The 25,231-nt window shown below is 38.0% G+C and overlaps 1 protein-coding gene across 3 annotated transcripts in view; it reads left to right on the forward strand.

Moving 5' to 3' along the window:
• The window catches only part of PRORP (protein only RNase P catalytic subunit), a 49,501-nt gene extending 27,906 nt beyond the window's left edge, over positions 1-21,595 (forward strand). For 2 of the 3 annotated variants that reach the window (XM_018082840.2, XM_018082839.2), the window contains exons 6-9: positions 6,278-6,325; positions 18,780-18,928; positions 19,548-19,743; positions 21,194-21,595. In XM_018082840.2, coding sequence (XP_017938329.1) covers positions 6,278-6,325; positions 18,780-18,928; positions 19,548-19,743; positions 21,194-21,322 — 522 coding nt within the window. In that variant the 3' untranslated portion in view covers positions 21,323-21,595. The remainder of the gene's footprint in view (positions 1-6,277; positions 6,326-18,779; positions 18,929-19,547; positions 19,744-21,193) is intronic. The other variant, XM_008924987.3, reaches the window with a different exon arrangement.
• Positions 21,596-25,231: the final 3,636 nt, after the last annotated feature.

Below are 25,231 nucleotides of genomic sequence, written 5' to 3' on the forward strand. Positions count from 1 at the left end.
CATCTGGTGTTAGATGTAACTGAATATACATTTCAAATGTGTGTTGGATCAAAGCTAACTCACAATTCCTTTCTTCAAACGGTTTGGCAGTTGGGGTCAGCTCTGCCCTAACTTCACCCTCTCTAATCTCTGTATTAAACTCAAACATCTAAAAGATTGGTAAAATGGTTCCAGATTGAGTTCCTTAAGACTGACAATGCACAAAGGAATAGTTTTTGCTCTTGGTGGGTAGTTCAAAGTGGTTGCTCCTAAACTTAATCAGCACTTCTATAAATGGACTACATAAGTTCATGTAATTCCCATGTAAATTGCAGTAGGCCTGTACAACAGCTGAAGAAGCCAGATCCTTGCTGTTCCACTCCCTTCCCATCCCAGTCTGGTGGCAGCAGCTGGCATGCCGCCCCTACCACATCTCTGACCTGAAGCAGCAGTCAGCTCCCACCAGGAAAGGCACCACACCTGCCCTCCTGCACCTCTCACAGGCTGCCACAAAAAGCCAGGCTGTGACTGCTGTTATTGGGCGTGATCTGTGGCAGGTACAGGGGACACGACATGTTTTGCATCTATTTCTTGTCTCTTCCAGGGGAAGAGCAGCAGACTTGTTGAGTGAAACTGCTCTCTGAATTGGAGAAGGGTTCTTGGACTGAGTGAATTCTGTGATCACAAGTAGCATAAAATTGTGTGTGAACATATTAATGCATTTTGGTTTTCCATATGTTAAATATTTTTAAAATAATATTTATCAAGAAGATTTAAAGTTTAAAACTAATATTATAGTTGTAGTTATTCTAGTGGTTCTGTAGTAGTTATTCCTGGACTCCTGCCTACTTTAGCAGTATAGAAAAGATAGAGAGAGACTGTAGTCTTGAAAGAAAAGCTGGGAGTGAAAAAAAAATTTCATCAAGATAGGGGAGAAAACCAGGATGTAGGATAGTAGTCTACAGGAAAATGGTGAATGATCATGTTAAATTTTTGAAAAAAGTCCGGCTTTGGCCACAGAAATAAAGAACCTTGATGAATTATGCTTTGTAAATTCAGCTCAGAACCATCGTTTTGATATGTACTTTATTCACATTTTCAAGGCTTATTTTCTAAATATAAAGACAATACCAAGGCAAAAAACCCCTAACTCTTCAAATGAAGGCAAAGTTAAAAAAAAAGAGAAAAACTAGGGCATCTATGGCCCATCATTCTCTTGGATTAATAACCCAAATCAATATTGAAGCATAATTTTTTTTCTTCAAAATCCCTGCTCAATTGCCTATAAATCCTCTATGATGAAATAAGGAGATAAAAAATATTGCAGCTTGTAGTGTTTGAGAAAAATAGTGAATAAAACTTTCTCTCCTGAGTCCCACTTACTAAAAATTTTTGATGGCATGAAACACACAAAGAAATGAACACCTCTGCATACAGATGTAGTTGACAGATACTAATGTGCTGAGGTTCCCATGTGTAATCCTTATGAGTCTTCACATCTGTCTTAATGGTGCAACATGCCTGAAAGATCATCTGCACAGTTATTGAGATAGTGATACTTTATACAAAATATTAGCTCTACTGTATGAGCTGTCATGCAAAACTAGCAGTTATTAATAAATTTGACCGCAAAAAAATCATGGAAAAGAATTTTTTTCTTCTTTGACTCCTTTGGCAGCATCTGTGATTTGTTCAAGTACTTTACTGTCTGTAAATGAAGCAAGAATTAAGTAGATCCATGAGTCATTCTCTGTTTAGAATCAATACATCCAACAGAGGTCTTATTTGTCATACTGTGACAGTTCATCAATTCTTCCTCCCACCAACTCTCAACAAAGCAGTGAGAGACGTGTGTGTTCATTTGCTCTCAGCCTTTTCCATCTCTCTTTTTTTTTCCTGTCTCCTACTGGTGGTTGCAGTTTGCATTTGCATGATAACGAAACATTTGTCCTGTTACCCAAGACTGGAGAGATTTTTATGTTTGCAACATGTTTCATTTTTTAGACTTGTATGTTCATTTCCTGTAAGTATTGCACAAATCATAAAGATGAAGATTTGTGGTGTTTTCACTGAAAATCACCTTCAGCCTCTGTGTAACGTGATCTTAGAAGAGAAAGAAGCTTAAGCACTAAGGGGTACCCTTGAAACTTCACCTATTTTCAGTGTTGGAGATGTGTGACTTGAACATTCAGCATTTCATTCATATCTTGGCAGTTAATTTCTGGGGTTCCTTGGATATCTCAGCAGGAGAACTAAGTCAAGTTCTTCTCCGAAGAATCTCAGAGATTCATAATGATCTGCTGAAATCTTCCCCCTCCCCTCCTATATTGGGGCCATCCTAAAATAGACTAGATCAAGCTCAGAAATTTTGGTCACCAGATGCAGAAGAGCAAGACTGTTAAGCTTCTCAGAAGAGCTGAAGGAGACTAGACTCATTTGCCTGTGAAACCCAGAGGAAAGGCCTGGCCTGCAGCTTCTCTCCCTGCTGTTCTTTTGAAACCTGACAGTTCCTGTTTGTGGCTAAAAAAGAAATAAAAGGGCATTTAATATATTCAGCTTTGTATACCAATACACAGTAAGTGAATAGTATTGGACATCAGTGTGTCAGGGGTCCTAGAAGTACTCCTACAAGTGGTTGGCATGTATGCTTCCACTGAGGAAACACACATGTTGATGACATCTTGAGCCACCAACGTGCTCCAACGTGCTTTACTGCAGCAGCACTGGGAGGGGAGAGTAGGAGGTAGATAGGACTTCGTAAGACGGGAAGTAAAAAGTCAGGCTGGCTATCTGTGAATACAGGGAAACTTTCTCAAAACTTTTAAATTTCCGACATTGTGAAATGGTGGAGAGAAGCTGGCAGGATTCCCTGACTAAATGCCTGAACAGTCAACTGTAAGCAAGTATTTTTTGTTTCAGAGGTTTCCACCCTGATTTTGCATTTCCTGGTGAGAAGAATAGAGAAGCAGAAATTGATCAAGTTAAGAAAATCTTGACTATCAGGCATTTTGACAACTTCTCCCTGTTGCTTTCTCCCAGAGTGAGATTATTTCTACCGTTGCTTCCCCTCACTATTTGCAACCTTTGTTTCTGGCTATAGAAATAAATAAAGCCCATGTGATTAAATTAATGATCTCTATTGGTTTCCATCTGGTGTTTATGATTTCTACCTTTGTATTTGGTGATAATAGCAAATCAAAATCTGTGTAAGTGTAAGTAGGAGAGCATCCAAGCACCAAGCATACCTTTTTTTACGAGGGAATTTGCATCATGTCTTTCATAACAAGAATTCTTCTAATCACTAGGAATATAAGCTTGAAATTCAGCAGAGCAGAGTGAAAGTGCCTTGATGATTCATGTCGCAGTGAACTTGTTAACTGTAGCAACATGTTGTGTGTTGTATGTTGTAGAGAAGTCCTGCTAAAATCTCGGTGATGAAGTCAAATGAAGGTATCTTCTGAACTGGACGAGTTTCAATCTTGCTGTTTTAATTTCTCCCTTAGAAACCACGAGATGAGTTTTCTTTGGGCAGCTTGATTGATTCATGTAATCATGGAACTGCTATCAGTGTGGCAGTAAGAGGTGTGCTGGGCCTCCAAACTGGAAACCTCGTCTTTAGGGAACTGAACTGCTTCTTTAGAAGTGATTCTTATATGAAAAGTCTCCATAGTAGTGAAAGGCTCTGGGAAGCAGGCCAAAAAATGTGAAGATTGGGTTACTATAGGCCAACTCTCTAAGAATAAATATCTGATTTGAATTTGAGAAATGCTGGTTTTAGTGTCATCTTAAAGGCAGCTTGGATAATCCTCACAATTATTGCCTTCGTGCATGTACATCTGGATTTATTTATGTATTTGAAAAGCAATCAATTCGGGGTTCACGCTTGGCTTTTATATCTGATATGCTATTTTTAGTAAAAATAGGAAAGAAAACATTTGGAAGCTGTGTTATTTGAAGGAGAAAAGGTACAATATAACAAAAGCCTAAAGTGCATTGGGATTTATTTATGAAGTCATGAAAGCCTAAATTTTTGAACAATAGGTTATTCATAGGGATTTCAGCATATTGATGGGATGTTTAATGATACAGCAATCCATTAAGCTGCATTTGTTGTTTTTTCTCTAGTTGCACTCTACTTGAGAGTAGAAGAGACATTTATATTTAAGTAATTAAATATATTTAAATTGAGGTTATTAAATTATTATAACCTGCAATTAAGTTTAAAACCGAAGTTAAAGTAATTTTATTTTTTTTAATCTAGACTCATAGGAAATCAAGTACAATTGTCCACGGCTTTTAATCTAAATCTCTTCATAAACTGATTGTTTCATGTTGTCTGGAACATGGAAATAGGAAGTCTTGTTTGAATCTAGGAGACTCATTACATGAGAATTAAAAGTCCATGCTGGGAACCACAATCATGCTGGCAGTATTCTTGCTTAAAAACAATTCACAAGAATTCCTATTTCAAACTGAACTTATGAAAAATGGTAAGAACTCTTCTTATCCAAAATTTTATCCATTGCCTATTACAGGTGACCTTTTGTATGAAACACTTCTTAATGCAAACCTCACCTTTTTCCAGTATTGATTTTGTACATCAGATGCAGGGATGACAGGGAGAAGCTGTCTCTATTCTGTCTTTTACTTATTTTGTTTGAGGGTACATTTGTGATTTCCTAAAAACAAGGAAGGGGAAAGGAGGCAGGGCAAGGTAAAAAAACCCAAATCAAAATCAAATAGTCCCCGGAGTAATTCAGACTTATGCCTTTATCTGTGGTGTGAATCTAAATTAGATCAAATTAGATTAAACTAATATGTTTACTTGTGCTAATATAAAGAGGAGATTTCTTTCAAATATCTGTCACTCCTCTGTGGGCTGCTACCAGAACGGAGCCATTAAGCTATTATTGTACGTACTGGGACTTGTAAACGGTTTTGTTGCTTGGTATCATGTGAGGAACAGGTGTGACGTACTACGAACACCACTACCAAGAACATAATAAGAAAGCTGTGGCTACTTTGCTGCTGCTGATCTTCAAATTTTCAGGAAAAAACCCAACCCACACACTGACTTCTAGGACAGGCAATGCACATCTACATGGGTTCTTCCTTTCTCATATCAAATGAACTCTAGGAAACATGGGGATTTTTTGACCCTGACCCACGCTGAAATAAACTGCAGAGGAGGGTCCTGAGTTGTAGGATCACCTGAAAATGAGCCTCATGTCTGCTGGGTCAGCTCAGATGCACATCTTGCTAGAGTAGCAGAACATCAGTCTTGTGTATAAGGTCATTCCTACTCTGTGTGTAAAGCAAGAGAACTTTCCTTGGTACTTGCAGATGCCCTCTAAACTCTTTTCCTTATTTGCTCCTTAACCTGATATTCTGTGTTGCTTATATGATTTTAAAGCTTTTAGATCTTTTACTTTGTATTTTTCTAAATGACAAGGAATTAACTGAAAATTTAAAATTTTATATAGGTATTTACTTATTAGTAGCCATAGTACTTACTGTTATACAATAGAAATCTTCACTCCCATCCTCGAAGAAAGATGCCTACCTCAAGATCTTAAAAACTTGTAATTGAAAAACACTAGATGAAGAAACAGTCTTATAAAGCATGATTTGTGTTGGTGTTCTCCTTTTTCTGTGCATCTCCACAAAATAAATGTTCATATTTTCTATTCTGTAAATATTATTTCCTAAATATGATCCCTCCCAAAAGTACATTTTTAATCACTTTGAATGCTTATTCTCTGGTATTGTACTTACTGCCCTGTCTCATTGCTAAGGAACCTTTTTCTTCTTGAAAAATTCTCCATTTACATATTTTGTACTAATTTTTACATTTATTTACTGATTTTTTTCTCTCCACCCAGAGACACTAGTTCGTGATGCAGTTTCTGCACAATTTATTATTCACCAGTCAGTTCTTTAATGATCTGAATAGTTTCACAGTTCTAGCTGGAAATATGCATTGAAGTTATAGTGAGTCAGGTGAGTCAGAAGCTAAAGAGGTTGTCAGAATTATGTTGACACTATATGTGCTGTTTTCCAACCAATTTAATGAAGTATTAACTCCTAATTTCTCCAAATATTTTCTACCATTTCCAGCTGCTGCATTGTCCTATCCTTGTACAATGTTTCCTGTAGTGACTGTTAAAACTGGACCTGTACTTTGGTATCATCAATATGACAGAAGTACATATTGATGTCATATTGATGATACCAACTTATCTCTTAGGGAAATCAGGAAGTATTAATGATGCTTATATCTGTCCTTATCATTATCCAGCACTTACCCATTTACCTGGTCGCTTCTGTGCTCGACAAAAAGGAAACAGTGAGTTGGCAGTAATATTTCTTCTGTCTCTAATATTTTGAATCTTTCTGAGTCTTGAGCTTTTAAGGAGACTTGTTGACATGGCTCCATGAGCAGGCTGTGTACAGGGTGTGCCGTAAGCTCTCTAACAGCAGTTAAAAGCCAGTTCAGTTCCACAGGTTCTGTGGAGTTGTTCCTGCCTTATATGGTATGCTAATGTAGAAAAATCAATCTTTCTGATGCCTTCTCCTCTTGTTTGTTTCCTGATTGTGTAATATTTGGGTAAACTAGGTAGTGCTTACACTATACAATGAAAAAAGAAAAAAGCAGAAGTACAATGCAGGTGTTTGTTAGAGCTGGAATTTGAGCTTCTACATTCAGTGCAAGTTTAAGAAAAGTACAGTGGAATACCTATTCCTTGAATATTACCTATACTACTACCTGACTGATTGATTGATTGATTGATAGATAGGAGTTTTCTTCCACCACAGCCCTAAGCTGCCACACATTTGAGTAACTAAAGTGAAGTAGTAGTAAGAAGGTTGCAAGCAAATAGTCATAGAGCAGAACCAGACAGTCTTAATGATGTTGATTTCCCCTGCTCCTTATTAGGAGTAGTCACCCCAGGCTTGTCTAGTGTTAATGTCACTAGGCTGCTTCCCTCATCCAAAGTCATGTTCATGATATCCCTGTAGAACATTTCACTGTACTGTTTAAATCCATTTATGTGTAATGGCCCTAAGTCTCAGTAGTTACAGGAAGTGTCTTAAATAAAAGAATTGGAGGGTTTTGACATTTTCACTTTGCATTGATATGTATGTATCTTCATATCATGCCTTGAAGTATGAAAATCTCTTAACTTCCCGTTGAATGGGCATTCCCAAATGGGCTTTCAGAAATTCAAATGCTATAGGTTAGGGATTTCTTTTTTGTCATCCCACTCACTCTCATTTCCACAAGCCCATTCAGTTTGCCAGTCTAGCTAACATAACATAACCACTAATATGACACAGAGTTTTAACCCTTTGCTATCTGATAAGTTTGGTAAACAAAATACTTCTGAAACTATAGTTCTGTCTTGCACTTGAGCACTGCAGTTTGATCCTGAGTGCTCCAGGAATTGTTAGCCGGGTATCTACATCTTTTCCGTGGAAATGGTCAAAGAAGGGAAAGATGTAACATAATTCCTCAAATGTGCTGGCTGGTATAGTCATGTACAGGTGCCTGGAAACTAATTCTAAGTCCCCAGTTTTAGCTTTAAAAAAGTAGATCCTTTTATAGAAAAGGGAGAGTTATTATTGTTATTTGACTTTTGTTGTCCAAGCTATTCCGCTGGTTGTATTTTCATATTCTCAAGCTTATTTCTCTTGATGACAGGAAAAAAAATTACTAAGTAGACAAAATTTTTCATATAACCAGTTGTTCCCAGGAGATTGAGCCTTTAGACAAATGCCAAATATAATCTGTAATTAATTTGTAGGAGCTGACAATATTCTTTGCCAAATGGCTGTATCTCATCTTCTGAGTTAAAGTACTTCAGATGAAACAGTGGTCTGCCCACTGTCCAGCTACTGAGTATTGCAGACTGCTATCAAAAAACTTATATTAAAAGCATCAAAGTAAATTATACTTACGGATTTTAGCTACTGTGGGGGGCTTTCTGACCTTCACTGCCTAGGATCTCCAGGCATAGATACTGCCAGCAGTATTACTAGTAGTAAAATGGCACAAGTCTGCAATGCTGCTCAATCAAAACTAATGACTGCATTAAGAAAAATAGTACTGTCTCACGTTTTACTTCAACTGTTATACTCTGCATCAGATTTTTCCTGGTTTTGTAGGAACAGTGATTTACTTAGCATGGTAAGCCTTGATCCAACTGAGACAGTTGAACCTCTTCCTCACAATGCAAGGCATAGTGGTATATGAAAGTCCCCTAGGTTTTCTCCAGCCTGGTAAATACCAGTTATGTTCTTAGCAGTATTAAACAGATTCTCTCCTTGGTACCTCCTTGCTGAAAGCCTTGATGCACTGTCAGCTTGGGATAGGTAGGTCTGATCTGACCACACAGCTGCTCCTCCATCTCAGACCTTTGTGCTTTAGTTTGCTTCTGCTGATTTTTATACTGTTGAAGAAGAACATTTTATATGTTTCCTTTCATAGTAACCAAATTTTTCCTCTTTCTGACCTTCAGAGAAATCACAGCTCATTTCAGTAGTGTTTGTTAATGTATTTATATGTGTTAAGAGCTGTTACTGGAATAATTGTTTTTGAAGGTATATAAAAGTTTTGAAGGTAACCTCTCTATATTAATCTGTAGCAGGCAGCTGGAAAATAGTACTAGTGAGAAACAGAAGAAAAGCAGTGTGAAAATTGTGTTACAAGTATTTGCTGCATGTTGTATTCCAGTTCTTTTTTTTTAACTGCAAACCATCAATGTGTTTCCTTGGTTATCATGTCATTCTACCTGAATGATAAGCCTGTTGACCTTTGAGCATAAAAATAGTCGTTATTTTAAAGATTTTGTGGAACTATTCAAACATGGTATGTTGCTGCAGAAGCAAAGGTTTAATGTACCTTTAACAGCATCATAGCTGTGACTCCTGTAACAGTGATCTCCTCAGCTGCTGCAGCACCTTTTCCTCAAAGAACAAAAGTACTGTCTGGGATTTTTTGAACCCACAGATTGGAGATGGGGAAAACACTTAGCATCAGACTAGGTCAGTCACACTGTGTAGACATCTGCATAGGACAGTGGTGAGAGCTTCAGTATTGGTATCTTTTAAACTGTCAGTTTCAGTCTTACAAAGATGATTTCAGTCCTGCACCACGTTATTTCCTATCTATGGAAAGGATCAGTCAAGCTTGTGCTTTCATTTTCATAACACCCCATCACCACTGCCGCCACCACCACCTGGAGATCTTGCTCACATTTTGGATTTTCAGTACTTAAGTGTAACTTCTGACCCACACTATGAAAATCTGAAGACTGACACAGCTGCATTTAGTTCACAAATGTCCCTTTCTAATAGCTAGCTTTTTACGTAGTTTCTAAAATTAAAAATGGTAAGGGAAACTCCCTTATGTTCATAAGTCTTTGTATACAGCTGCCACAATAATAGTAGAAAAGTAAGAGTATCAATGGCAAAGACTGGATTTGGAGTAAAAGATGGCAAATCTCTGAAGCTGTGACTTCAGCTGGGACAATTATTCCATTTACAGTCAGTGGCTCTGATCGGTAAAATTGCACATCTGAAGCCTATACAAAAATAAGTAAAACCTCATACATTTTCATTTTTATGTAACTTGCTTCCTCAAGAATATAAAGGTGATGTATGTGTAATATTGGTGCAGTGAAGCAATGTGTAGTGATCAGTAACTGTTGAAGAAACAGCAGTGCAGGTAGAAAGAATTCAAGGGTGAGAACAAAGGATAGTAATGATATGTGGAAATGCAAAGGAAACAGTTCATGCCCTTTCAGGTTTTACATGTTTCTTTTCCTACTTTTGTATAATTACAGATAGACAGGATCACCTAGCTCTTCTCTGTGGTGTGGAGGGTTGATACTGATAACCCTTTTTATTACTTTGCAAATCTCCAGGTTTTGGTACAAAATAGTAGGTTCTCAGGAGATGTCTGGATAAAATAGAATCCATGGAAGCTGCCCCATATTGTCAAGATCTTGGTATTTATTCTTTGTTACAAGAAAGAAGATGAGTAAGAGGAGGGAGAAAAGTATACAGTGGTATCAACTACGTAGAAAAAATATCTCAGAGAAGGTCAGAAAAAGACGAATATCTCTGCCCTTTTACATGACTTAAGAAAGAAGGACATTCAGAAAATTCAAATTCATGAAAGGAAATGTTTTACTTCCAGTCCACAATTAAAATAGAAAATGTTAAGTTTTAATTAACAGAGAAAGAGTAAGCTGCTAAGATTGGGCTATAGCTGATTGTGACTTGGACGTTTCCCAGTTGCTGCCCTAGCAGAATGTTGCTTCGGATTTCAGATTCACCCTTTCTCTTCCATCTTTATTCCTGCTTCGTAATTGCTGAGTCAACATCAGATCATCTGCTTCCATTTAAATCAACATTACATTTTTTGTAAGTGATTGGGAAAGAAAACGGTATTGTAGCTGATTAACAAAACTTTTGGATTGAGAAATTTGACTGGCACTGCAGTAATGTACAAAATTCAACTTCCAAAAATGCAGTCAGGCAACGGAAGAATATTTGTTTGTGTATCTTGAATTGTTGTAAGAGTCAGAAAAAATTGTCTGTTTTTCTCTTGTGCAATTTGTACTATAAAATTTAGCAATTCCCCACCTGTCCATATCTTCTTTAGTCATCATTTCCATAGTTCTTGGCACTGTTAATTTAATACCATGCTATGTTAACTATTGTCACTACCCGTTTTTCTTTCTTTTATTTGTGGTTAAACTTTATTCATCTGAAGTCCATGATGATGAAAGTAGTTACCATTCAAAAGCAGAGACTTCGAAAAGTACGAGCAGGAATGGTCACACTAAAAGGTTTGTAAAATGTAAGGTCTGACAAAGCAGCTGAGATCTTTTAAAAGTGACAATCTATTCTGAAAAGTCAGACTCCAAAAAGCTAGTGTCTCCTCCACCCACTCCTACCTCCCCATCCTTCATGTCATATATGCATTTAATTCTGTGTTTAAACTGTGTATATATTTCTTTGGTCTCTGCATGCATCCCAGCGTGATTCTGTTGATTCTCCTAGGAAATACCACTTCACTGACCATCAGTTAACTACTTGATATGCCCTTTGGGAATAAGACAGAGCAGGATATGACTGTAATTAGACTATATATTAGAAAATACCTATTTCAAAACCTTTTTTTTTACATGACTCTCTTCTGTGAAGGGTAGGAAGCTTTCCCTCCCTATATGCATAGAAGAAATTTGTAACTGTCTTACCAAACCTGAAATTAATTTACACAGTTTTGGGTTGTATTGTGTTTTTCTTTGAGCTGGTCAGTAGAATAAAAAATGGGTGGCTCTTCAAGCTTGATTGAAATTTGAAACTTTACCCGCAGTTTATAGTATAGCAGAATGTAATGTCAGAGACTATTTACAAACATATTACTTCTACATACAGAATTGTTTCAGAGATTATCCTGAGCAGGTTGCACCTTCAGTTGAAATCAAATAGAGTTGTAATTAAAGATTTCTCCATTACTGGCATAATAGCAGGGTACCGTGAATACAGGAAAATATAAATTGTGCTATTGCTTCTGTATCTGACCTGAATATATTTACAGTTACTCTGCTTTATTCTCCACACTACCCCGGATTCAAGAGGGTTCATTAGCTTATATACAGTCCATAGAGTATTGTCGTAGTCAGTTTTGACCTGAAAGTAATGTGTCTGCATTGCACTTGTGCCAAGTCCTCTGGGCAGTGGGAACACTGGGCTGTGCAGGTATCTTGATACGCACTTAGTTCCAGTCAGTTTGGACCTGGCTGCAAAAGCATCTTCAGCCTCTGAATACAAATTTACTCTGCAGGCAGCAGTGCTGTATTTTGGCATCACATCATATAGCAAACTGAGGCTACTGTACCATCCTCAATCTATATTAAATCAACTTGGGTATCTGCTCTTGTGGTTAGTTTTCCTGCTCAATCAATAATCTGCCTTTGATTAATAGAGTTGACTGTGAAGTCAAAAGTAAAAGCTAACATCTAAAAATGAACTGCAAATTTTAATGAATTGTGATAGGGAGTTAAGACATCTCTAGTGAATGCGTCAAGAGAAGATAAGTCAATTTTAGGTGTAGAGTCAATGTAGGCAGGTTAAAACATGTTAAACATTGTGTGATTGCTGTCATTGATGTGTGAAGTGCTGTCATTGATAGACTTTTGCATGATGATATGTTACATCAATCTGAATAGTCCTACTGTAACACAGGAGACAAGTACTCCCAACAATATTGTTTCTGCAGTATTGCAGAAAGGGATAATTCCTAAGGATTAGCTGTTGCCTGTCTAAAAGGCAGAAAGTAAAGCACGCTGATTAATCTTAGTGACTGTTACTCATCCACTACCTGCTTTCCCTTCCCTTCTAAGTAGCTACTTCCTTGCTAGTCAGGGGCAGATAATCTGTACGAGGATCAAGAAACATGGATGCTCTCCCTGCATTTGAGTAAAGAGGACTTTGAAAGTAATTTATACTGCGTCATCAGTAATAATGTAGAGAATATAAGAAGCATTTGTATTTGGTGCTGTGGTAATGGTATTGAATCTGCTTTGGTGAAATTACCAGGCTCAGTGAGGAAGTCCAGCCTTTCTTTGCAAGCAGCACACTCGCCTTCCCTGAGTAACTGGCTGTGCTGTGGGAAAAACCTCCAGCTTCCCATTGTGTCTCTCCTGTGCGTGGGACTAAAGTACACAGGGGTTTTCTGAGCTTCTTTTCTTGGTCTACAATATGGGAAACCAAAAAGGGAACCAAAGATGATTAAACTCTTAAATAAACATGGTGATGGTGGGAATTAATTCATAGAATCATAGAATATCCTGATTTGGAAGGGACCCACAAAGGTCATCCAAGTCCAACTTCTGGCCCTTTGCAGGACACCCCAAGAATCACACCGTGTTGCCTGAGAGCACTGTCCAAATGCTTCTGTCTGGCTTGGTGCTGTGACCACTTCCCTGGGAAGCCTGTTCCAGTGCCCAACCACCCTCTGGGTAAAGAAGCTTTTCCTAATATTCAACCTAAACCTCCTCTGAATCAGCTTTGTGCCGTTCCCTAGGGTCCTGTCACTGGTCACCACAGAGAAGAAATCAGTGCCTGCCCCTCCTCTTCACCTCACAAGGAAGTTGTAGACTGCAATGAGGTCTCCCCTCAGTCTCCTCTTCTCCAGGCTGAACAGACCAAGTCACCTCAGCCAGTTCTCACACGGCTTCCCCTCAAGGCCCTTCACCATCTTCATTGCCCTCCTTTGAATGCTCTCTAAGAGCTTAATGTCTTTCTTATATTGTGGCACCCAAAACTGCACACAGAGACTTGTGATGAGGCTACATCAGTAAAGAGTAAAGTGGAACAGTCACCTTTTCCAACTGGCTCCAATTTCTTGCTTTAGATTGGATAGAATGCTCATGCTCAGTGCCGCCTGACACTACTGTTACCGCAGCTCTGAACCTATGGTCTGCACTGGGATTTCCTCTGCAGTTTCACAGCTAGAGTGTTGGGTGGGAGGCAGCACCAAAACCAGGTGAAAATAGCAATAATATAGCAGTTTGTTGCTGTTACTAGGAGATAATCTGATTGTAGATGTGTTTTGCTGTTAAATGGCAGTTAGTGAAACCAAATGTTTAGGCAATGTCAAACGTGATTTATTAATAAAAAATGTAATTTAAATATTTCTGGGGTGATTACTTCTTCATGCTCTACATGTATACAGGTGAGTCACCTTTTGCTGAATCACTGAATGGTGTGCCTCCCAGCAGCAGTGCTTACGGGTTTCCCATCTGACAAGTGGGAAAGTACCAGTATTATCTAAGGAGAAAGGCTGTCCTACCGCAAGCTGACCTTTGAAACTGGGAACACATGGCACAGCATGACCTAGTGATCAGAATGGGTGACTGGCAGTGAAGCCTTAGGAAATCTGTATCCTGCTCTGCTCATAGTTCCTTGTATGAGGTGGCGTAATTAATCTGTCTTCCCTGTGCTCCATTATGCACTTGTGAAATGGAGATGTCATTATGCATTCACTTTATAAGGGTATTGTGAAATTTAAAGAAAGGTAATTAATCTTGCAGCATGACAAGGATTCCCTGCTCTCCTAGTTTAACTCCTATGTTTGATCGCCTTGAGATTGTGCAGAATTGTGAATGTGGGTCACTGCAAAACTATTTCCAGAAGTTTGTATAGAAGACCTCCCTTCTGGTGGGAAACTCTTAATATTTATTCTCACCTAAAAAGTTGTTCTTCCAAGGTATAATTGATTTTTAAAATGTGAAACTACCAGTTACAGCAGTTTTAGTTGCTTTATTTCATATTTGCAAAGCTCAAGCTTTTTACATGGTATGAGGAGTTCAACATCAGTATGATCCTGTGGAGTATGTGTTCTCTGTCCTACTGCTCTGCTTCCTCATTTCACTTCAGCTCCTCTGATCCAGTGTGTGAGCATAGTTGCGACTGTGCCATGGTCTGTTTGACAACATGGCCCAACAAATGGATTGTATCAGCACAACAGAAAAAAAAAGGTGCATTGTGATATGAAGGCAGGAGCTTGTCGGTGGAGAGGAAATTTCATAAAATGGCATTGCTGCAGAAACAAAAAATAACTCATTTACTTTTGGGGAAAAAACTCTTATCTATGGGAGTGTCTCAAGGACAGATAAATTGTATACACTCAACCAGAGTATCATACAAGTGTTTCACTGATTCACAAAAGAACTACATGGCCACAACAGGGCTCCATCAGTGTCATTTGATAAGTGCTGTGAACACAAAATTAATGTAAGGAAAATGTCAAGGTTTAGGAGAAGCTTGAGAATGATATAATTAACCAAAGACTAGGACAGCATAGGAATAGTTTAAATGACTAATAAGTGATGAAAGGGATCGCAAGTAGAATGTCTTGAGCGTGAGTTTCTCAGAGAGGGATCTAGTGATCTTTGAAAATGATCAAAATGTCTGTAGTTCAGAAAGAAGCATGGATCCTGATGTGCCCTGTCAGAAGAAAAGAAAATAAGACTGATTGCAATGGTAGTTATCTATGTAATCCAGTTCTGGTGCCTTGTTGCATGGCCAGTGATTTGTGCAGTACAGTAGCAATTCACAACTTCTTGCTACTCTGCCTCAGCTATGTCTTGCCATATGAATTGAAGCAGCCAGTTAACCATGCCTGTTTTCCCTTCAGTGCAAAATGGCATCTTCTAATTCCTGTTTTCAGAGAAAATGTGGGTTTATATGCCTTGCCGTCCAAATTTGAAAGATACTCATTCATAACAGGCCATTCTTTCACTAATTTTGTAATCCTCATTCTCAAGAAAATTATTATCATAGGGAATTTGTGTGCTTTATATTTTTTAATGTTTTATTCAGATTACCTTTGGAACTGAGCATCTGATATTTGCTGCCTAAATAATGTGGGAACATTCAAAAGGTGCATCTACACAGAGCTTACTGCATGTAGCATATTTGCATTGTATAGTGGCAGATAATAACTTTTAGATAACTTCTGGAGATACTAGATTAATAAAATACCCCTATCTTTTTAAATGAGAGATCACTATTGCTGCTTTTTATTAGTTTGTTTCCTTTGTGACTAAAACAAGTGTTACTGTGTGTCTCATGTCTTCCTTTCTGGAGAAGCAGCCAGGCGTGGGAGTAAAATACACTTAGGAAACCCCCCATGTAAGTTCTGTGACTCCTTGTAGACCACTCCTGTTAAGTGCCCCAGCCTGAAATGAGATAAAATTCTCTCTAGTAAAATTGTGTCAGATAAGGGGGAGTGCAGAACAAAATTATTTTTATCTTATGAAAACAAAAATAATTTCTATCTTCTGTGTTTTAGTTGTGTAAGCAAGGTTAGTCTCTGTGGTAAGTAGAGGAGGGACAGTGCATTGTTATGCAAGCAGGAGTTTCAAAATTTTAAAATATTGATTCCCTTTAATTTTATTATGATTTAAGACTGGTTTGAGTTTTTCCATTGCAAAACAGCAGCTATACTATACCAACCTCTCCATTTTCTCCCAGAAGCACTTCACACTAGAGAACCTCATATGCTAATAATATGTAGGGCAAGAAAGTCTACATAACTAACAGGTACAAAGTGTCACTATTTATAACCTCCAGAAAGAAAAAACTTAAGGGAGCTGGATCCAAGACAGTTAAGTATTTTATAATCTTGGGAATAGCCCCCACGGACCATTTTGTATTTGGAAATGCAGCTGCTGTTTTGTTGAACCCTAAGTGTAACTAAAAGGTGTTCCCGTTCTTTTATTGGAGGTAAACTCTAGCAGTTCAAACACTGTCAATTCCTTATTGACTTGCAGTATTGCTAGTGCAGATATGTTCCTGAGACTCTTTTTACTCATAATCTGCTTTTAGGACTTGTTTCTTATGTTGTACCATCAGGATGATCTTGCTGTCAAGTTTTTTTTATTTTAGATTATGTGGAATCAGCTCCTGAAGTGTTCTTTGAAAACCATTTTAATTTTTTTTCCACTTCACTTTCTGCTAACCTCCCCTTAATGTAGCAAAAAATTAGGCAAAAAGAAAAAATATTTTCACTTGGAATTTGTAAGGGGTTACTTAAATTACTCATGGTTGATATTTCTTCACTGTTGACTTCTATATTTGAAACTGTGTGTGGATGCAGTAGATACATTCCTAGCTTTTATTAGCTTTAGTGAACTCAGATTAACCAACTTAATTCTCCATTGGTATTTGTATCCAACTATTTACAGGACTGGGCCAATGCATAGGAACTAGAAAATAAAAGTGACTGTAAACAAGTAAAATTGATGAAGTAGTTTTTACTGCCCAGATGAGACATTCCAAAAGAAATGTCAATATTGAAAACCTGAATATTTAATAATATGTGACATAGATGAGAAGATATGTTATTACATATTATACTTACTACGAAAGCCTTTCTGTAACATAAAAATGGTGGCTTTTGTTTCTATCTTTCAGTTCTATGTTCCACCAGGAATTCTGAAACTTTTCTCCAAAAACAAGGGCATGCACTAGAGAAAATGCCATTTTTATTTTTACCTGCCATTTTGTGGATAGAAATTGCTGCATTTGGCTTTTTCCTGCTCACATTATGTTTGGTTTGTTTTAACTGGGGAAAAGTAGATTGTAGGCACACACAGCCAATATCCAGTGTGATCTCCTGGAAGCAGGAAGTCAGTTCCAATAGGTACTGTTAAGCTCTTATGCTTTGCATTAGCACCAAGCCCCTGTGTCTCTATGAAAACAGAGCCTTTGGACTCTCAGAGTCATTGCTGGCAACAGCAGTTTATAGGTCAACAGCTAAAATTAATGTAGAAAGTCTTCTGACCTCCTTTCCCAGATCCTTAGATCCAGATTCATGGCATACTTAATTTGAGGCATCTGGAAGTCCTTTGCTGTGAGGGGCAGTCCCACTCTCCCTGTCTGCACCACCTCCAGCGATGTGTTCCCATCAGTCATTGAGCCATGGACTCAAGTCTGTCTGTTGGGTTGCTGCAAGCTCAACCCTACAAAAAAATGTCTTTTGTTGGATCAGTGAGGTCGTGGGTAGTTGTGACATTTTTAGATGTAACACAAGAAGAGTAGTGAGAAGGTGCAGACTGAGTGGGAACCACCCCTTTCCCCTGCTCTTTGCAGGTAGATGAAACTAAATGCATTGTAAAATTGTGCACAAGAGTTAGAAGAATGAGTCTTTCTATCCCCTGAATCAAAAGCTGGTGATACCAAATAATGATAAGGATGACAAATAGGAGGAAAGGAAGGGAAAGGCAAATTGGAGTTATTGCAGGGAGAAAAAGTAACAAGGAAGAGGGAAGTAGCTAGAAAAGCAGGCAGAAGGATTAAAGAAAAGTCAGGAGATTGTATGTTGACAAACAGTGTTAGTAAATGCATGTAAAAATTGGGAAACACTTTTCCCTGGTGGTTGAGCACAGTCTTTGGCTTTCAAATATGATGGATGCTTCAGTCTCAAGAAACAAATCTTTTGTCTTTCCGGGCAGAAGTGAAATTGCTCTGTGAGCAGTCCACAGTAATAAACCTGGATGCTGAAAGCCAGAACCTTTGTCCTCCATGAGCTCAATCTGGGTGAAGCAGGGAGGGAAAGCCCCAGGCACAAGTGGCTGTCCTGAGAATCATTTATTGCGAAACAGGCACAGACCTAAGAGGCTGGTGAACAGTCCTTCTGAAGCGAGTTTACCACTTCAGGATGTTGGTTCATAAGTGGGCGACTAGTCTGGATGTGGCTTTCATAAAGCCTTAATCCTGAGGTCACGGATTTCTATGTACTATCCAGGCTTGTTCCCCACAGGGCAGCCTGGACCCGTGTAGTTCTCCAATTCCGCCAACAGGTGGGGATGGAGAGGCGGTGTGTCTTGAGGCTTTCACATGTCAAAGGCTCGGTGCTTCATTTCCTAAAGCAGATATTACTTAAATCCCAGTGTTATTCAGTTCCCTCACCTGACTCGGAATTTCTGACATCTCCATACAAATCTTCCCAAGTTCATTCATGTAGTTCAAACTGCAAGAGCCGGAAAAGGTTTATAATAGTAATGTATTTTCTGTGTGGTTGGGAGCAGCTTCCTACAATTAATTGGTTTGTTGTTTCTTTTTTTCTTTGTCACTAGGGAGTTAATTTAGTTATCTACTTAATTCGTATATGAGGGTAGTCCAGAAGTCCCTCTTGTTGAGACTCATATGTGAAAGTGTTTCTAGTCGGTCTGTTTTTACAGCTAAGAAAATCTTTGGTTTTGCTTTGTTTTTGGCAGCTGCTTGATGCTATTAACTGCCTGGCAAAAGACAATGTCCGGTTGCTCGTGCTGGGCCGCAAACATATGATGATTAACTCTTCAAATTGGAAAAGAGAGATTATGAAGGAGATGCAGAATAAGGCAGACTTCTTCTTTGCTGAAAATATGTAAGTTGAAGAAAATGGCTCAATATAATGGAGACCAACACCTGATTTATGTGGATTTTACTGTGGTTTTTAGTACCATTTCTAGTATCTTAATCTCTGTGTGTGTGAAAGAGAAATGTATCCCTTGCTATACTTGTTTAAAAAACCAATACATATTAAAAGTTGCATTGTGAAGAATTTCATCACTTGGAATCATGTTTACAGCTGTAAGGTTTATTACAATTTATGGCTGTTAAAACCACTGCCAAGAACACAGTGCCCTGAACTTGCACTTCTGATAGCATCAGTGTGCAGTTGTGGTCTGCTGCTGTTTGGGGGTATACTGATGAATTTTGGCAGTTCTGTTCCACATAGCTCTGTATTGTTAAACTTTGTGGCAGAAGATTATATTATTATCAGATTGTGATAAGAGGGGAAAAATGCTCTGTGTACCAATCCAATTTGTATTGTACTCTAACTTTTGATGCCCTGGGGTAAGCCAGTTTTTATTTTACCAGGGAACTAGAGTAGTGATGGGAATTTTTACTGTTGCTGATGAATAAAGCTTGGATCAGCATTTGAATCATTTCCTGCAACCACTTTGTGAATGACGTTTGTCTTTTCCATTTGTTTTGTTAAGCTCTGACGATGATGCCTTCTTGCTATATGCCACTCTCCGATCAGGCAAGCATTGTAAGTTTGTTACTAGAGACTTCCTCCGGGATCACAAGGCTTGTCTTTCTGACACTCTGACACGTCATCTGTTCCGTAAGTGGCAGCGTGGACACCAGATAGTGTTATCCACTTCTGGAGATGGAAAGCGTATACATTTTTTGGTAAGTTTTCTGCTGCAGACAGAAAACACACAGAGCGTATTCATTGAAGGTACACAATTTCAAACTCTGGAAGTAAAAGTAGTCTTACTGGAGTCTAAGAAATGGATTTGTACCAATGCACTCAAAACTCCCATGTTTACTGAAAATTCACTGTATTCACAAAGCATGCCACAAACAAGAAAACTGTCAGAAAGCCAAGAAATTCTGCCTAAATGTTTATAATATAAATGGAAATACAGGTTTGTGCATACAAATGTTTCCAGTGCTGGAAACTCAGTAAACATTACTGGCACTCGGTAAATCCTGAGTGCCAATGTTTTAATTTATTTTAAATTTTGAAATACCTTATTCTCCTCTGTAGCAGTGTTATAAAATATCATGCTTCTAATTGTACAACCAAATTTTATTCATCTTTATTTTAAAGAAGCAGGAAAATACAGGTATTTCAGTATTCACTATAATATTAACATATCTGGACTGTCTGCATTGTTATTGCCTACTTAAAGGAATAGTGTACCAGTGCAGATTCATTTTCTGCCTTCTCTGGTTGAAATTGTAAGATAACATTCATAATTACAAACAGACATACAGGCTTGTAAGAATGACAGCCTTTCATTCAGTGTTGCCATACATACATTTCATTTATGGAACCAAATAATGAATGTAGGGTTACCTGAGTAACACAGCTTGAGCTGTGAAACACCCTGTTTCTTTTTTTTTGTACAAAGGGGCTAGTAATTTTCACACCTTAATTCCCATACAAGTGATTTGGATGATTGGTATTCCCAGTCATAGCTGTCTTTTAGGTTATTCTGAACGCTGTCAAGAAAAGTAGACTTCCAAGACTATACATACAGAGTGATAGTATATCCTGACAACCATAATTGCCAACCAGTAATGTTTCTTTTGTGTTTGTGTTTCTGTTGTGTTTTGTTTGACTTGTTCTGAAAGTATTAGTGATAAACCCTTTTCTTATGTCTCCTTGAAACAGTGCAAGTCGGTTCTGTAAAGAGATGCACTGGAAGAACAAGTACAAGATGTCATTAGTGTCATTAAACCCTATCAGTTCAAGCCTATAAACTCTACATCGAGAGTTAATTCCCATACGATTTTGTTTAACTGAACAGAAAAACAATAATTTTGCTATTTCTGGAAATTTGAGTGCATTATGCTTCAATCATTATTATCTGGTGCTGATTGAAGACAGAATTTTAACCATTTATAATGACTCCTAGACCACAAAATACTAACAGATATTTTAGTTTTTCCTCCTGTACTAAAATTTAGAATTTGTTTGGTGTAAGGAAATAAAATGAGAGTTGTTAAAAGAGGTGAAACTATGGAGGTTTCTAAGGTAAGCATTGGAAGTCATAAATACATGTAATTGGTATTTTAGTAATATATTGTATAAAGTCTAAAAGCAATGTTTTTCTCTGTTGTTTCCCAACAGCCAGCTTTCCAATATGACTGTGTGGTGCAGACTACAGGTGATACATGGCATATCCCCTATAAAGATGTCTTTGAGGAAAAATATTCATATCAAGTACCAAGAAAATGGCTCTGCATTCAACAGAAATGATGAAGAATGTAATTGCACAAGCTGAAGCTGCTTTTATTTTTTTTTTTGTAATCACTGCTGACTAGCAGAACTCAGCAGGACAATTATGTGATCAATATGTGAGGCCTGTAACTAAGGAAAATTCAGTGACTGCATTTTGTCAAAATCATTCCTGCAGTAAATCTTTTAACATCAGTGGTGGTCTAGCGGGGATGAATTAGGTCCATTATTTCCATCTTTACAGGCAATTTCTGTGGTTTGAATTAAAACTTGATTTTTCATCTTGGATTTTCAGTTTGGGTTTTTTATCTTTTTTTTTTATCAAGCTTTTCATCTACACTGAAATTCATGAACTCTGTGCTTGAAAGAAATTAAGCAGGACTTACAAAGTACCTCCAAAGTTTATGGGGCTGACCTTACAACAGTGTTGCAAAATGTCTGCCTCTAATAAATGAAACTTAGGGGGACAAATGGTATGTTTACCTTTTTCCAGGCACACATTAGTCCTAATAGTTTCTCACACTAATTAGAATTCATTTGATCACATAGAATGTGAAAGATTTGTTACAGCAACATGTATTAATATTTTGTTTGGAAGAATAAGGAAACAACCAGTGGAATATTTTGTGGCTCTTTCACACCCTCAAATTTGCTGCTTCTGACAGGATTTCACATCACTACAATAGTTTGCTTATGGGAATGCATGGATTTTTAAATGAAAATCGATAACTAGAAATTCTTAAAGGCAATAATAGGACAAAACTGATTTTTGTAGAGACATTTCTATAAAACCCATCCCAAGTTATAAAGCAAGAAAAATAGTATAAATTCCAGGAAAAATGTTCTAAGTTATTATTTTTAAGTGTGTGTATGGTAAACATGTTTGTTTATTGCACTTAAAACTTTAATGCAAGCCTTTTTCTCCCCAAAACATAGAAATGCCACATAAATTTCAGATGAAATATCATGATTTTGTCACATTTGTCTTGTATGCTGAAAAATCCTCTGAAACTCAGATGAACCATGCAGATCTTTTTGTATAGTACTTGTAGTTCTGAGCTCTTGCAAGCTCCCTCAGGATTCTTAGCATTCAAGCATGTTCCCTGCTATTTATTTTTTTTCCATGACAGAAAGCAATTCTGACACTTGCTGTTCTTCTGGTATCAGCTTTTAAACCAGCAGGTGTGATTTGCATATAGTCAAGTCCTTCAAATACTGTGCAGAAAGTGTAGAGGAGCTGGGTGTCTCCTAAGGTAACACAGAACCTTGGTTTTAAATTCATTATCGGTAGTGTTCCTCACAGTCGCCTTTTCTTGCAGAACATGACAGCTCCTATGGGGTCCTCCAGGAAAAGCAGAGAGGTTGGATCTACTTCTCTCATTCCTCAATACTTTTAATTTGTCAGAAGATTGTTTTTACAATTCTGTAAGTCAGAGAACTGCCACATCTTGAAAGTGGCAAATACTGCTTTTAAAGTAAGTATCTGCTCCTGTACAGGACCACTTAGTTAGCAGCTGCTGCTCTCTACGAGGCTACCTTACTCTCTGTATGAAGTTCCACAGCAGCATAAGCTGGTGTGAATCAGTGCTGTTACAGTCCTCATTTGGGGGACAGCAGAACTGAATCTGGAATTTATAACTGGAAGGTGTTACAACATTAGTGGCAGATTTGTGACTTTTTGTTTTTCAGTATTTGCTTCTAATACACTTCTCTGTAGATCTTTGCAGGAAATTAATGACCTCCTCTCTAGAACCAAAGAAGAAACAACCTACAGACTTTTTTGTTTGTATGCTACCTGTTACATAGATGCACATGGTCTCCAGAGGCTCTGTTCTGACTGAGATTATTTATTTGCATGTTATGTAAGACATTTATGAAATAACATTTCTTTTGTGTTGCTGTAAGTCTTCAAATTTCCGATTACTGAAACAGGGCATTTCAAGATAACAATGAATATGAGGATTTTCTTCTTGGGTATGTAAAGGGAATTCTGAGGGCTTCATTGGCAATAAATGTGAGAGCCAAACCAAAGCATACCAACATCTACCAGCAGATCTATTTGACATCTCCTGCTGTTTATACAGTGGTACAGTAAAAATTCAAGGTAATTTATTGGAGAGGTGGTTCATGCTGAATGCTAGAGAGGCAAGTCTTGAGAACAGTACAGGAATTGTTACCCCCAGAAGGATACTGACTGCCATATGCTGGCACACAGAGTGGGGAGAACAGGAATCAGAAGGAATGAGACCTTAGCTTTGTGTGCTGCATGGCATGCAGCTGGAGACACATTGGCAGGATAGTTGAGGAAGACTGAACTGATTCAGCCTGTTCTCCTGCTCTTTTGTGAATGGCTTCATCTGCAAGATCACCCACTTGCTGCTAATACGTTAAAAAGGTGTCAGTGAAGTCAGCCTTCCTCAGGATCCAGCAACATGGAATTTGACTCTCATATGGTTGATCAGAGGTGATGATGGACATTAAACCAAAAACACATGATTGCTCCTCTGAAACAATGCTGTACTTTGGAATCTGACAAAATTGCTATGTAGATGGAGCAAACTTCTGGAAGCTGTATCCTGAAAGTATCATAACTTTTACTCCATCATGTCTATGGTGTTGAGCAACTGTTACTCTTTTTTTGTCTAATTAAAATATGGAATCTTTGATTTCTTACTTTTTGGCAATTGGGCCGAATGTTTGATACTCATTTCCATTTCCCCATGCCCTTTTTCTCAAGGGAAAAAAAATCAGACATTAAACTCTGTTATAGAACGAAAGAGCTTTGTACATGGAAGAACTGTGAGGGTAGGGATCATCATGTTGGCTAAACAATGGTCTTAAGAGACACAGAAGTCATAAAAATCATGAGTGTTCTGGAGTAGATGCCTAGGGATAGATTGCTTGCTGTGTCTTCCAGTACAAAAGTGGCATCAAATGGTACTGGCAGATAGAAGGTTCAGATAAAATGGGAGGTTTCAGACAAAACCACACGTGTTGTTACGCTGAGCAGCTGTTTGCCACGGCATGTCATGGATTCAAGAAGTTCACGTGAGTTCAAGGGGAGACCAGCAAGTTCATGAGAGGGAACCAGCAAGGATTACTAAATAACCAGACACTATCCCTGCCTTGAGAAGTCCCTCCAGATGGTTGGAGACTGGGAGAGGAGTGTATCATTAAAGGCGCTCTCTGTAGTCCTAATATTTTTCCTTGGGCATCCTCTTTTGGCCACAATTGGAGACACAGCATTGAGTCAGACTCCATGTCCGACCCAGCAGACACAGTTGTACATTTTCATGTTCTCTGTGTTCCAGTGCCTGCATCTCACCTTTAAACATTTCATGTCCGCCCACAAAGGGCTTCCTTAATGAAAGGGACAAACTCTGCACCTTGTAATATACAGTAAGACATTTTCCTCTCCCATAGCATTAATACGTAGGAAGAGTATTTTGAAAAATTTGAGAGTGCAGACTTGTATTGTGCGGCATGCACAAAATGCACTTGCATTCTGCTTTTTCAACTGAGGGTAAGCTCATCTAATAATAATTTTAAAATAGAAGTGTGCATACCAAAACACAGCTTCTCCAACTCTTTTAATGACCAACTTTTAAAAAAATGCCTTCCCATGAAGAGTAGGGGAAATCCAACAAGATGAAAGGCAAAAACCCCCATATATTCACGAGTTTAAATTTGGGAATTTCCCTTTGTACTGGACACCGATAAAAAGTATTTTCACATTATAACGCAGCTGCAAGAACAATTACTTATTATGAGTACCTTAAGCATGTTTTTTTGAGGTATTTGCTTTAAAATTATACTCATTAAAGAGAGCACGTGGAATGATTTACTTTGGAAAATTAGGAGGGGTTTTGTTTTCCTGGCTGGCTGGTGATGCTTTTATCCCGTTTTCCGCTGTTTCCGTGCGCATTCCCT

This window comes from Manacus vitellinus, unplaced genomic scaffold (assembly GCF_001715985.3).
Source record: "Manacus vitellinus isolate BGI_N305 unplaced genomic scaffold, ASM171598v3 scaffold_6_pilon, whole genome shotgun sequence".
Classification (NCBI taxonomy): Eukaryota; Metazoa; Chordata; class Aves; order Passeriformes; family Pipridae; genus Manacus; species Manacus vitellinus.